This window comes from Mobula birostris, chromosome 6 (genome assembly GCF_030028105.1).
Source record: "Mobula birostris isolate sMobBir1 chromosome 6, sMobBir1.hap1, whole genome shotgun sequence".
In the NCBI taxonomy this organism is placed as follows: domain Eukaryota; kingdom Metazoa; phylum Chordata; class Chondrichthyes; order Myliobatiformes; family Myliobatidae; genus Mobula; species Mobula birostris.
Window position 1 is genome coordinate 186,731,757 of NC_092375.1, and position 14,189 is coordinate 186,745,945.

Below are 14,189 nucleotides of genomic sequence, written 5' to 3' on the forward strand. Positions count from 1 at the left end.
ATCCGGCACTGATTATGCTTAATGTGATCTTTCTGTAATTCGGCATTTTCACTAATCTGGCACTCCTCAGGTCCCAATGGTGTTGGATTAGTGAAGGTTGACCTGTACTTATATATCTGACATATCCTAATGTTCTGGCTATGTATAAAAATATATTGTATCAGAGGAAAAGCAATCACTGTCCTCCAGTTACATACTGAATTATGATTTCAAATCCTTTTTGACGAGAGCGGCTGTATCTTTGAAAGTATTCTCTGTCGGACTGAAGGTTAAAGGCTCATCGTTTTTTGATTGTGACTTGCTTGGAGGTAATTCAAAAGTCTGGGAAGTGGCAGAGGCTTCTGTGACTGGATTATTTGCCGGTTGCTGTTCTTGGCTCTGGAAGAAGACCAACATCTGTTAAAATTCCGTAAGACTAAATCTGTTAAATCAGGTTATGTTGCAACTTTATAAAACTCTGGGTAGGCCACATCTGGAGTATTACGTACAGTTCTGCTTGTCCCACTGTGGGAAGGATGTTAAGGCTTTGAGGAGGTTTACCAGGATGCTGCCTGGTTTAGAGGGCATGTGCTATCACAAGATGCGGGATAAACTTGGGTTGTTTTCTCTGGAACGCCAAAGGGTGAGGGGAGATCTGATAGAGGTTTAAAAGATTATGAGAGACATAGATAGAGTGGACAAAGTGCATCTGTTCTGCAGCATTATAATTTCTAATACTAGAGGGCATACTTTGAAGGTGAGGGCCGATCTGAGGGGTGAAGTCGTGAATGCTTAGAATGGGCGCACTGCTATGGTGGTAGGGGCAAATACATTAGAGGCTTTTAAGAGACATTTCAGGAGATTTGGATTTGCACATAAGTGTAAGGAAGATAGAGGGATAGAGACATGTAGTAGGTAGGAAGGATTATTGTTTGGGTGTTTTTGATTTTCTTGTTATCTGTTTGGCACTACATTGTGGGCAGAATAGCCGCTCCAGTGCTGAGCTCTTTTATGTTCTATGTTAAAATGTGCTAAGCACAAGCCTCCTATTCGTGGACTGCTTTCTATATTAACAAAACAGGGCAATACTCAGCACTCGTTTCTATTACTTGCATCTTGAATCGATTTTGGACGTGGTAAGTGAACATTATAAGTGAACAGCATCATTATAAACACGAGATTCTGCCGATGCTGGAAACTTGAAGTAACACACACAAAATGTTGGAAAACTCAGCAGGTCAGGCAGTATCCATTGAAAGGAATAAACAAGTTGATGTTTCAAGCTGAAACCCTTCTACAGGACATACAACTACATGCATTTATATAATGTATATTATCATATGTATACAGGTTTCCCCCGCTATCCGAAGTTAGAGCATTCCTATGAAACGGTTCGTAAGCCGGAATGTCGTAAAGTGAAGAAGCAATTACCATTTATTAATATGGGAAAAATTTTTCAGTGTTCCCAGACCCAAAAAATAACCTACAAAATCATGCCAAATAACACATAAAACCTAAAATAACAGTAACATATAATAAAAGCAGGAACAATATGATAAATACACAGCCTATATAAAGTAGAAATACTTTTCTGCAGCACTGTCTAGCACAGCGAAAATCTTGCGGAAGTGCTCTCGGCAGAAACTCTCTCTCCAGTTCCTTTAAGCTATGAAGCTGCCAAATGATACCAAATAACACAAAAATACATAGCCTATATAAAGTAGAAATAATGTATGTACAGTGTAGTATCACCCAGAATCGTGAAGACGCCAATAAATTACAGTTTCGTCACAGTTAAACATTTGCTTATACGAATGACCACCTGGTGCAATCGGCAATCGCCTCTGATCTGGGCCGACATCTGCGTGCTGGGTGGCACCTAATTAATTAGCTTGTTTATTTCAGCTTTTTTCTTAAAGATGCGCTGGGTGCGTTCCGACTACAGCTGCACCACTGCATTCTTCGCGGCAATATCCGCATCCTGGAGGTTGGGGACCACCGCTGAAACTATGAAGCTGCCCTCGCCTCAGAAATTGATCAAACCACCCATGACTACCTTTAAATTCCACTTTCACAACACTTTCATCACCATCGTGCAGTGCTTTCTGTTTCAGTTTATTAAAAAGACTGACTGATTTCTCCTTAAGTATAAGAAAACTTAACGGAACACCACGCTTTGTACACCCATCAATCCACTAAAGCAACAGACTTTCCATTTTATCCATTATTGAATGCCGACTAAGAGAGACCACTTTGCTATGAGCAGAACCAACAGTAACATCGGCAACTTTCAAAATTCTTTCTCTCTACGTATAATTAGTGCGAATGGTGGACACAGGCAAGTTCAACGCGCAGACAACGTCCTTACTTCGTTCACCACGATCGAAATGCTTAATTATGTCTAGTTTTACACTAAGTATAACACTCTTATGAGTTCTTTTAGGCTTTTCCGATACCTTAGAACTCATCTTGCCAACGGATGCACAAAATAAATCGAGATAAAGCACGTGTTTAAAGAATGGCGGCTAGAATGCAATTCCGGGGGAGAAGCTTTGCTGTTCGGGCGCGCACTGCCTTTTTCTGTAACAGTGAAAAACCTTTCTGTTAGCAAAAACAGGTAACTAATATAGGTCTTTCGTAACAGCGAGGTGTCGTAAAGTGAACGTTCAGAAAACGGAGGCCACCTGTATAGAAAGGAGACAACGTTTCTCTGAACCAGGGTGTAAACATATAACACACATAACACACAATAACATATGAAGGTAAGGATAAAATCTACAGATGAATCATGCATAATTGACAAACTAAAGTGCATAAAGTAAAATACTGTAAAATATGGAACAGATTAACTGGAGGTACCTCGAATACGATGCGGCAGGGAGTTCAGAAGACCAGTGGCCTGAGGGAAGAAACTGTTTCTCATCCTGACCATTCCTATTTTTATGTATTGGAGTCTCCTGCCTGATGGTACAATGTCAACGAGGATGCTACATGGATGGGTGGGCTCTCTAACAATACTAAGGGCCCTATGTATGCAGCACTCCTTTTAAATATCCCCAATGGATGGTAGGGAGACTCCAATGATCCTCTCAGCTGCTCCGACAGTCCTTTGTATGGACTTCTGGTCCGATGTTCGACTGCTCCCAAACCAGATAGAGACACAACTTGTCAGGATGCTCTCAATGAAGCTCCTGTAAATCACAGTTGAGATGGGTTACCTCAATCTTCTTAGGAAGTGGAGGCACTGCTGTACCTTCTTGTTCAGGGAGGTGATATTAAGGGATCAGGTGAGGTCATCATGATGTGAACTCCAAGGAACTTGGTGCACTTAACTCTCTCTATGGAGGAGCCATGTATTTTCAGAGGGACTGGTTCTTCTCCACCTTCCTGAAGTCCACAACGATTTCCTAGGTCTGAAAAATCTTTACCTACTTGATGTAATATTTCTTACACAAACAGTCTGTGATCCAAATATATTGTCATGACTACAATGTTTAAGCAGCATTCAGTAAAGTTCTGTAGTGGGTAAATTACTGGACCAGTACTCAGGGTTCACTTTCACCCATTTGATTGTAAGACTACGAGCATGATACCATTTCACAGATCAGATTTGCAGAGTAATATCTTGGCATTCATATGATGCAGTCAGTGGTAATTTCATCCATAACAGGGGAATATTGAGAGCATCCTGTCAAGCTGCATCTCCATTGGTATGGGAGAAGCAGGGCATTGGACCAGAAATCCCTATAAAGATCTCTGAGAACAGCCAAGAGGATCATAGGGGTCTCCCTACCATCCATCTAGATCCTGTGGTAATCTTAGACACTTTTCTTAATTGTCCGTCACTTCACAAATTTTGGAGTCACCTGCAAACTTATTAGAAACATAGAAAACATACAGCACAATACGGGCCCTTCGGCCCACAAAGCTGTGCTGAGCATGTCGCTACCTTAGAACTACCTAGGCTTTACCCATAGCCCTCTATTTTCCAAAACTCCATGTAGCCATCCAGGAGTCTCTTAAAAGACCCTATCATTTCCGCCTCCACTGGCAGCCCATTCCATGCACTCACTACTCTCTGCGTAAAAAACTTACCCCTGACATCTCCTCTGAACCTTAAAACCATGCCCTCTTGTGCAAGCCATTTCAGCCCTGGAGAAAAGCCTCTGACTATCCACATGATCAATGCCTCTCATTATCTTGTACACCTCTATCAAGCCACCTCTCATCCACCGTCGCTCCAAGGAGAAAAGGCCAAGTTCACTCAACCTATTCTCATAAAGCAATCCAGGCAACATCCTTGTAAATCTCCTCTGCACCCTTTCCATGGTTTCCATGTCCTTCCTATAGTGAGGCGACCAGAATTGAGCACAGTACTCCAAGTGAGGTCTCACCAGGGTCCTATATAGCTGCAACATTACCTCTTGGCTATTAAACTCAATCCCACGATTGATGAAGGCCAATGCACCGTATGCCTTCTTAACCACAGAGTCAACCTGCGTAGCAGCTTTGAGTGTCCTATGGACTCGGACCCCAAGATCCCTCTGATCCTCCACACGGCCAAAAGTCTTACATTAATACTATATTCTGCCATCATATTTGACCAACCAAAATGAATCACCTCACACTTATCTGGGTTGAACTCCATCTGCCACTTCTCAGACCATCAATGATGAAGGGAGAGAAGGCTCTACCTTCATTAATGTGCTTAGTCACATCCTCAAAAAGTTCAATCAGGCTCATAAGGCATGACCTACCTTTGACAAAGCTATGCTGACTATTTCTAATCATGTTATGCCTCTCCAAATGTTCATAAATCCTGCCTCTCAGGATCTTCTCCATCAACTTACCAACCACTAAAGTAAGACTTACTGGCCTATAATTTCCTGGGCTATCCCTACTCCCTTTCTTGAATAAGGGAACAACATCTGCAACCCTCCAATCCTCCAGAATCTCTCCCGTCCTCATTGATGATGCAAAGATCATTGCCAGAGGCTCAGCAATCTCCTCCCTCGCTTCCCACAGTAGCCTGGGGTACATCCTGTCCAGTCCTGGTGACTGATCCAACTTGATGCTTTCCAAAAGCTCCAGCACATCCTCTTTCTTAATATCTACATTCTCAAGCTTTTCAGTCCACTACAAGTCATCCCTACAATCGCCAAGATCCTTTTCGCTAGTGAATACTGAAGCAAGGCATGCATTAAGTACCTCCGGTTCCATACACACTTTTCCATTGTCACACTTGATTGGTCCTATTCTCTGACGTCTTATCCTGTTCCTCTTCACATACTTGTAAAATGCCTTGGGGTATTCCTTAATCCTGTCTGCCAAGGCCTTCTCATGGCCCCTTCTGGCTCTCCTAATTTCATTCTTAAACTCCTTCTTGCTAGCCTTATAATCTTCTAGATTCATATCATTGCCTAGTTTTTTGAACCCTTAGTAAGCTCTCCTTTTCTTCTTGACTAGATTGACAACAGCCTTTGTGCGCCATGGATCTTGCACCCTACCATCCTTTCCATGTCTCATTGGAACGTACCTACTCAGAACCCCACACAAATATCCCCTGAACATTTGCCACATTTCTTCTGTACATTTCCCTGAGAACATCTGTTTCCAATTTATAGAACATAGAATAGTACAGCACAGTACAGGCCCTTCGGCCCACAATGTTGTGTTGACCCTCAAACCCTGCCTCCCATATAAGCCCCCACCTTAGATTCCTCCATATACCTGTCTAGTAGTCTCTTAAACTTCACTAGTGTATCTGCCTCCACCACTGACTCAGGCAGTGCATTCCACGCACCAACCACTCTCTGAGTAAAAAACCTTCCTCTAATATCCCCCTTGAACTTCCCACCCCTTACCTTAAAGCCATGTCCTCTTGTATTGAGCAGTGGTGCCCTGGGGAAGAGGCGCTGGCTATCCACTCTAACTAATCCTCTTATTATCTTGTACACCTCTATCATGTCTCCTCTCATCCTCCTTCTCTCCAAAGAGTAAAGCCCTAGCTCCCTTAATCTCTGATCATAATGCATACTTTCTAAACCAGACAGCATCCTGGTAAATCTCCTCTGTACCCTTTCCAATGCTTCCGCATCCTTCCTACAGTGAGGTGACCAGAACTGGACACAATATTCCAAGCAACACACATCAAAGTTGCTGGTGAACGCAGCAGGCCAGGCAGCACCTGTAGGAAAAGGTGCAGTCGACGTTTCAGGCCGAGACCCTTCGTCAGGACTAACAATATTCCAAGTGTGGCCTAACCAGAGTTTTATAGAGATGCATCATTACATCACGACTCTTAAACTCCATCCCTCGATTTATGAAAGCTAACACCCCATAAGCTTTCTTAACTACCCTATCCAGCTGTGAGGCAACTTTCAGGGATCTGTGGACATGTACCCCGAGATCCCTCTGCTCCTCCACACCACCAAGTATCCTGCCATTTACTTTGTCTTGGAGTTTGTCCTTCCAAAGTGTACCACCTCACACTTCTCCGGGTTGAACTCCATCTGCCACTTTTCAGCCCACTTCTGCATCCTATCAATGTCTTTCTGCAATCTTTGACAATCCTCTACACTATCTACAACACCACCAACCTTTGTGTCGTCTGCAAACTTGCCAACCCACCCTTCTACCCCAACATCCAGGTCGTTAATAAAAATCACGAAAAGTAGAGGTCCCAGAACAGATCCTTATGAGACACCACTAGTCACAATCCTCCAATCTGAATGTACTCCCTCCACCACCACCCTCTGCCTTCTGCAGGCAAGCCAATTCTGAATCCACCTGGCCAAACTTCCCTGGATCCCATGCCTTCTAACTTTCTGAATACGCCTACCGTGTGGAACCTTGTCAAATGCCTTACTAAAATCCATATAGATCACATCCACTGCACTACCCTCATCTATATGCCTGGTCACCTCCTCAAAGAACTCTATCAGGCTTGTTAGACACGATCTGCCCTTCACAAAGCCATGCTTACTGTCCCTGATCAGACCATGATTCTCTAAATGCCTATAGATCCTATCACTAAGAATCTTTTCCAACAGCTTTCCCACCACAGACATAAGGCTCACTGGTCTATAATTACCTGGTCTATCCCTACTACCTTTTTTGAACAAGGGGACAAAGTTCGCCTCCCTCCAATCCTCCAGTACCATTCCCGTGGACAACGAGGACATAATGATCCTAACCAGAGGCTCAGCAACTCTTCTCTCGCCTCGTGGAGCAGCCTGGGGAATATTCCGTCAGGACCCGGGGACTTATCTGTCCTAATGTATTTTAACAACTCCAACACCTCCTCTCCCTTAATATCAGCATGCTCCAGAACATCAACCTCACTCATATTGTCTTCACCATCAAGTTCCCTCTCATTGGTGAATACCGAAGAGAAGTATTCATTGAGGACCTCTCTCACTTCCACAGCCTCCAGGCACATCTTCCCACCTTTATCTCTAATCGGTCCTACCTTCACTCCTGTCATCCATTTTTTCTTCACATAATTGAAGAATGCCTTGGGGTTTTCCTTTACTCTACTCGCCAAGGCCTTCTCATGCCCCCTTCTTGCTCTTCTCAGCCCCTTCTTAAGCTCCTTTCTTGCTTCCCTATATTCCTCAATAGACCCATCTGATCCTTGCTTCCTAAACCTCATGTATGCTGCCTTCTTCCTCCTGACTAGATTTTCCACCTCACTTGTCACCCATGGTTCCTTCACCCTACCATTCTTTATCTTCCTCACCGGGACAAATTTACCCCTAACATCCCGCAAGAGATCTCTAAACATCGACCATACGTCCATAGTACATTTCCCTGAAAAAACATCATCCCAATTCACACCCGCAAGTTCTAGCCTTATAGCCTCATAATTTGCCTTTCCCCAATTAAAAATTTTCCTGTCCTCTCTGATTCTATTCTTTTCCATGATAATTATAAAGGCCAGGGAGCGGTGGTCACTGTCCCCCAGATGCTCACCCACTGAGAGATCTGTGACCTGACCCGGTTCATTACCTAGTACTAGATCTAGTATGGCATTCCCCCTGGTCGGCCTGTCCACATACTGTGACAGGAATCCATCCTGGACACACTTAACAAATTCTGTCACATCTAAACCCTTTGAACTAATCAGGTGCCAATCAATATTAGAGAAGTTAAAGTCACCCATGATAACAACCCTGTTATTTTTGCACCTTTCCAAAATCTGCCTCCCAATCTGCTCCTCTGTATCTCTGCTGCTACCAGGGGGCCTATAGAATACCCCCAGTAGAGTAACTGCTCCCTTCCTGTTCCTGACTTCCACCCATATTGACTCAAAAGAGGATCCTGCTACATTACCCACCCTTTCTGTAGCTGTAATAGTATCCCTGACCAGTAATGCCACCCCTCCTCCCCTTTTTCCGCCCTCTCTATCCCTTTTAAAGCACTGAAATCCAGGAATATTGAGAATCCATTCCTGCCCTGGTGCCAGCCAAGTCTCTGTAATGGCCACTACATCATAATTCCATGTATGTATCCAAGCTCTCAGTTCATCACCTTTGTTCCTGATGCTTCTTGCATTGAGGTACACACATTTCAGCCCTTCTACCTTACTGTCTTTACACCATTTATTCTGCTTCTCTTTCCTCAAAGCCTCTCTGTATGTTAGATCTGGCTTTACTCCATGCACTTCTTTCACTGCTCTATCGCTCTGGGTCCCATACCCCTCGCACATTAGTTTAAACCCTCCCGAACCATGCCAGCGAATCTACCTGCAAGGATATTGCCCCCCCTCGAGTTCAGGTGCAACCCATCCAATCTGTACAGGTCCCACCTTTCCCAGAAGAGATCCCAATGATCTAAAAATCTAAAACCCTGCTCCCTGCACTGACTCCTCAGCCACGCATTCAACTGCCATCTTCTCCAATTCTTACCATCTCTGTCACGTAGCACTGGCAGCAATCCTGAGAACGTCACCCTTGAGGTCCTGTTCTTCAGCCTTCTGCCTAATTCCCGAAACTCACACTTCAGGACCTCATCCCTCTTCCTGCCTATGTCGTTGGTCCCAACATGTATCACAACTTCTGGTTGCTTTCCCTCTCGTACCAGGATGTCGTGCACCCGATCAGAGACATCCCGGACCTTGGCACCCGGGAGGCAACAAACCATGTGGGTGTCCTTCTCACGTCACAAAATCTCCTGTCTGCTCCCCTGACTATAGAGTCTCCAATGACGACAGCTCTCCTCTTCTCCGTCCCACCCTTCTGCACCACAGGGTCAGACTCAGTGCCGGAGGCCCTGCCACCGTGGCTCACACCTGGTCGGTCGTCCCCGCCAACAGTATCCAGAACGGTAAACTTATGCTTCCAAGTTCCAGCCTGATAGCCTCATAGTTCCACTTACTTCAATTAAATGTTTCCCTAACTTCTCTGTTCCTATCCCTCTCCAATGCTATGGTAAAGGAGATAGAATTGTGATCACTATCTCCAAAATGCTCTCCCACTGAAAGACCTGACACCTGACCGGGTCCATTTCCCAATACCAGATCAAGTACAGCCTCTCCTCTTGTAGGCTTATCTACATATTGTGTCAAGAAACCTTCCTGAACACACGTGACAAACTCCACCCCATCTAAACCCCTCACTCTAGGGAGATGCCAATCAATATTTGGGAAATTAAAATCTCCCACCACAACAACCCTGTTATTATTACTCCTTTCCAGAATCTGTCTCCCTATGTGCTCCTCGATGTCCCTGTTACTATTGGGTGGTCTATAACACCTAGTAGAGTTATTGACCCTAATTATTAATCATGCCATCAACATTCTTATCAGAATCACTCACATGGAGTACTGTGCAAAAGTCCTAGGCACACACACAGTATATAGTTAGGGTGCTTAAGACTTTTGCAGAGTATTAAATTTGTCAACGAGGAGCAGAGAGTGAGTTTCTAAATCTAGCAGGACCAAAGGGCGTTGGGAATGAAGAGGGTGGAGTGCCACGGGAGGGGTGTGGGACAGGTGGCAGAGAAGGAGTGCCAGGGGCAGGGGGGTTGATGCAGGTGCAGACACACCTAGCAGTGAGACACCAGTCAAGGTCATTAGATTCCAAACAATTGGTTTGTTGGTTATTATGGAATGTCTCTCTGGTGCTTCCTGCTCTATCCCCTCTCCCTTACCCCTTTTTCAACCATGATCCCCCTCTCCCTATCCCTTTCCCACTCTCAGTCCACAACGGAGGCCCACATCAGAATCAGGTTTATCATCACTCACACATGTCAAGAAATACGTTTTTTTTTGTGGCAGCAGTACAGTGCAATACATAAAATTGCTATATTACTGGCAAAAGCCTCAGACACCCTAGCTCTATATATATATGAATGTGCCTAAGACTAGAGTGATAATCAATACATTTAGTTATACGTTTTTAAATGGGGCAACATAAAAATAGAAAATGAACTTATACAAACATGAAGTTAACAATTACCTCTGCATACATCGGGTTTTCAAAATTCGAGCCTTGTTTGGGCTTTCGTTTGAAAAAATTCCAGATTGATTCCTAAAAAGGACAAAATGACATCAACATAAACAACAAAAGTTGGACTTTAATGAACAATACTCCAGAAGGATTCTAATCGAAATATATAATGTTCATGCTCATTTTTCGGGTACAACAAATACTTTAGTGTTGATTATGGGGATGGGGCAGCAATCAATATGCAGCAGCGAGCTGTTGCTGAGAAAGAGGCCCAACATTTGAAACAAATATGATATGGCCCCAACCATCATGGGTAAAGCCCCCCCCACCATTGAGCACATCTACAGGAAAACAGCATCCCCAAGGAACCTCACCACCCAGGTCATGCTCTCTTCTCACTGCTGTCATCAGAAAGAAGGTACAGGAGCCCCAGGACTCACACCACCAGGTTCAGGAACATTTATGACCCCTCAGCCACCTGGCTCTTGAATCAGAGGGGATGATTTCACTCAACTTCCCTTGGCCCATCATTGGAATGTTCCCACAGCCTATGGACTCCCTTTTGCAGACTCTTCGTCTAATGCTCTTGATGTTTATTGCTTGTTTATATATTGTTATTAATTCTTATTTGTTGTATTTGCACAGTTTGTTGTCTTTTGTGTTCTGGTTGAACATCCTAGTTGCTGCAGTCTTTCATTAATTTTGTTATGGTTATTATTCTATTATGGATTTATTGAGTATGCCCGCAAGAAAATGAATTTCAGGGTCTCAGGGTGATACACACACACACACACACACACACACACACACACTGATAATATATTTATTTTGAACTTTGGAGGTACGGAAAAAGGAAATGGAATTTGAGAATATACTTTAATGTTGACTTTTCTCTTACATATTTTCATCATCACAGATGCGCATGCCCACTCAAATACACTCTGATATATGGAAGTGCTGTGCTTTCAGAGACAGAGGTCTGAAAGAAGAGGGAACACTCCTAATATCCTGACGTTCAGTATTAGGTAATCTATACCTATATGGACAACAGCTTGCTCTCCCTTCCGTACATGCCCTGGCTTGTGTATCACGTAGACAGCTGGGATGCAACACCCATGGTCGACCCACAGTTCCCCAGTATTTTATTGCAACTTTTCTGTTTTAACTATTCCCCTGACTGTTGTATAAATTCAGTGGCTTTCACTAAGAAATTTAACCATGTAAATTGTGGTGTGAATTATCTATATTACAATGGTGAGAAAAGTGGTAAATGAAAATTCCATTCTGAGAAGTGAATGCTAGAGATCATACAGCAATAGAGCATGAAAACAGATTTCTCAGCACAATCAGTTCATGCCAACCATGGCATTTGCTCAGCTTGTCCCCATTTCCTGTGTTTGGGCCATTATTGACCAAGGTCTGGCCCAGCATAGATTCCAAGATTCAAGATTCAAAAAACTTGATTGTCATTCTAACCATACATCAGCTCTGCAGGGCAGAATGAGACAGCGTTTCCCAGGAGCAGTGCAATCATAACATAACAAACGCAACACTAAATAATAAACATAACAATAAATAGTAAAACACAACAGCCACATGTCAGTTAAAATCAAGTTATAAGTGTCTAGTGCAAGTTAAAAATGTCCAAAGCAGAGTCAGGTGGAGCAGCTATTTAGCAGTCTGACTGCCTGTGGGAGGAAGCTGTTTAGTAGCCTTGTGGTTTTAGTTTTGATGCTCCTGTAACGTTTGCCTGATGGCAGAAGAGCAAACAGTTCATGGAGAGGGTGTGAGGGGTCTTTAATGATGTCCCATGTCTTCTGGAGGCATTGACTCTGAAAGAGGTCTTGGACAGAAGGTAGGGAGACCCCAATAACCTTCTCTGCTCCCCTAACCACCCTCTGCAAGGCTTTTTTGTCGACAGCACTGCAGCTGGAGTACCAGGTTGTGATGCAAAAGGTCAGCACACTCTCAACCACGCCTCTGTAGAATGTAGTTAAGATGTTAGTGGGGAGTGATGCTTGTTTAAGCTTCTTCGGAAAGTGCAATCTCTGATGGGCCCATTTCACAATCCCAGTGGTGTTCCTGGACCAGGTGAGATTGTCCGAAATCTGCACCCCAAGGAACTTGATGTTTTCCACTCTCTCCACTGTGGAGCTGCTGATGCTGAGGGGTGTGTGCTCAGTCTGAGACCGTCTGAAATCGACGATCATCTCCTTGGTTTTGGTGACATTAAGCATAAAGTTGTTATCCCTGCACCAGCTCTCTAGGTGTTTGACCTCCTCCCTGTACATTGTTTCATCATTTTTGCTGATGAGCCCCACCACTGTGGTATCAACTGTAAATTTAATGATCAGGTTCTCCTTGAATCTGGCTGCACAGTCATGAGTTAGCAGCATAAACAGCAATGGGCTAAGCACACAGCCTTGTGGGGATCTATCTAAGTGACTCTTCAATGACACTATTGTACCTGCCTCTATCACTTCCTGTGGCAATTCACTCATCTACTCACCACACTCCATGTGAAAAGATGCCCTTTCACTCTAAGTTTATGCTCCCTAGTTTTTGGCTTGCCTAGACTGTTACATTTCACCTGTTGTATGGTTCTCGTGATTTTAAACTTCTCTATAAGGTTGTCCCTCATTCTCCTACATTCCAAGGAATAAAGACCTATGCTGTCCACCTCTCTCTCTAACCCATGTCCCCTACTCCTGGCAACATCCTCATGAACATTCTCTGTATTCTTTCCAGATTAACCACATCCTTCCTATAACAGGGTGATCAGAACTGTCCACAGCAGTCCAACACCAACAAAATGATGAAGGCCAGAGTGCTAAAAACCGTTTTCACCACCCTGTCTACCTGTGATGCCAGTTTCAATGAATGATGCACTTGTATTCCTGGGTCTATCTGTTCCAATGCACTCCCTATTTCCCTACCATTCATTGTCCAACAATGGTTTGACTTTCCAAAATGCATCACTTTACACTTGAAATCATTTGCCCACTCTGGAATCACTTGGCCCATTTTGCTAACCCCTATTATTTAAAACAACCATCTACACTTTCAAGAACACCTCCTAATTTTGTGGCATCCATAAATTTTCTGATGAAGCCTTACAAATCATTTATATTGAGTAACAAGGGTACCAACACTGATCCCTGTGGCACACCACTAGTCACTGGCTTTGTGCTGGCTGTATCCAATAAAGAACCTTTGACCACAAGCTGAATTTGAATCTATTTAACCACCTCTCCTGAACTCCATGAGACCTAAATGACCCACCATCCCGTAATAGCCACTTGTCTTACCCTTATCCATCTTTTAGGTTACCTCTTCCAATTACTTTAAAAGATATGTCAAGCTTTGTCCTCCATACATAAAGCTATACTAATACTTCCTAATTAGACTGTGCCTTTTCAAATGCTGATAGATCCTCAGAATTCTTTCTTGTAAACTCCCAAGGGCTGGCATGACTTATCTTCTTTCTTAAACAATGAAACACCATTAGCCACAAGCAATTATAGAGTAATAGAAAAATACAGCAAAGACACAGGTCCTTCGACCCATCTAGTCCATGCTGAAGCCATTTAAACTGCCTATTCCCATCGACCTGCACTATGACCATCACCCTCCATACCCCTCCCATTCACGTACCTATCCAAACTTCTCCTCAATGTTGAAATCGAGCTTGCATGCACCATTTGCACTGGCAGTGCATTCCACACTTTCATGATCCTCTGAGTGAAGAAGTTTCCCCTC

At 43.7% G+C, this 14,189-nt stretch overlaps 1 protein-coding gene across 1 annotated transcript in view; it reads right to left on the bottom strand.

Moving 5' to 3' along the window:
- Positions 1-201: 201 nt before the first annotated feature.
- lrp2a (low density lipoprotein receptor-related protein 2a) overlaps positions 202-14,189 on the bottom strand; it is a 405,821-nt gene continuing 391,833 nt past the window's right edge. Inside the window, exons 75-76 of the mRNA XM_072259785.1 lie at positions 10,440-10,511; positions 202-378 (exon numbers count right to left, since the gene is read on the bottom strand). Coding sequence (XP_072115886.1) covers positions 202-378; positions 10,440-10,511 — 249 coding nt within the window. The remainder of the gene's footprint in view (positions 379-10,439; positions 10,512-14,189) is intronic.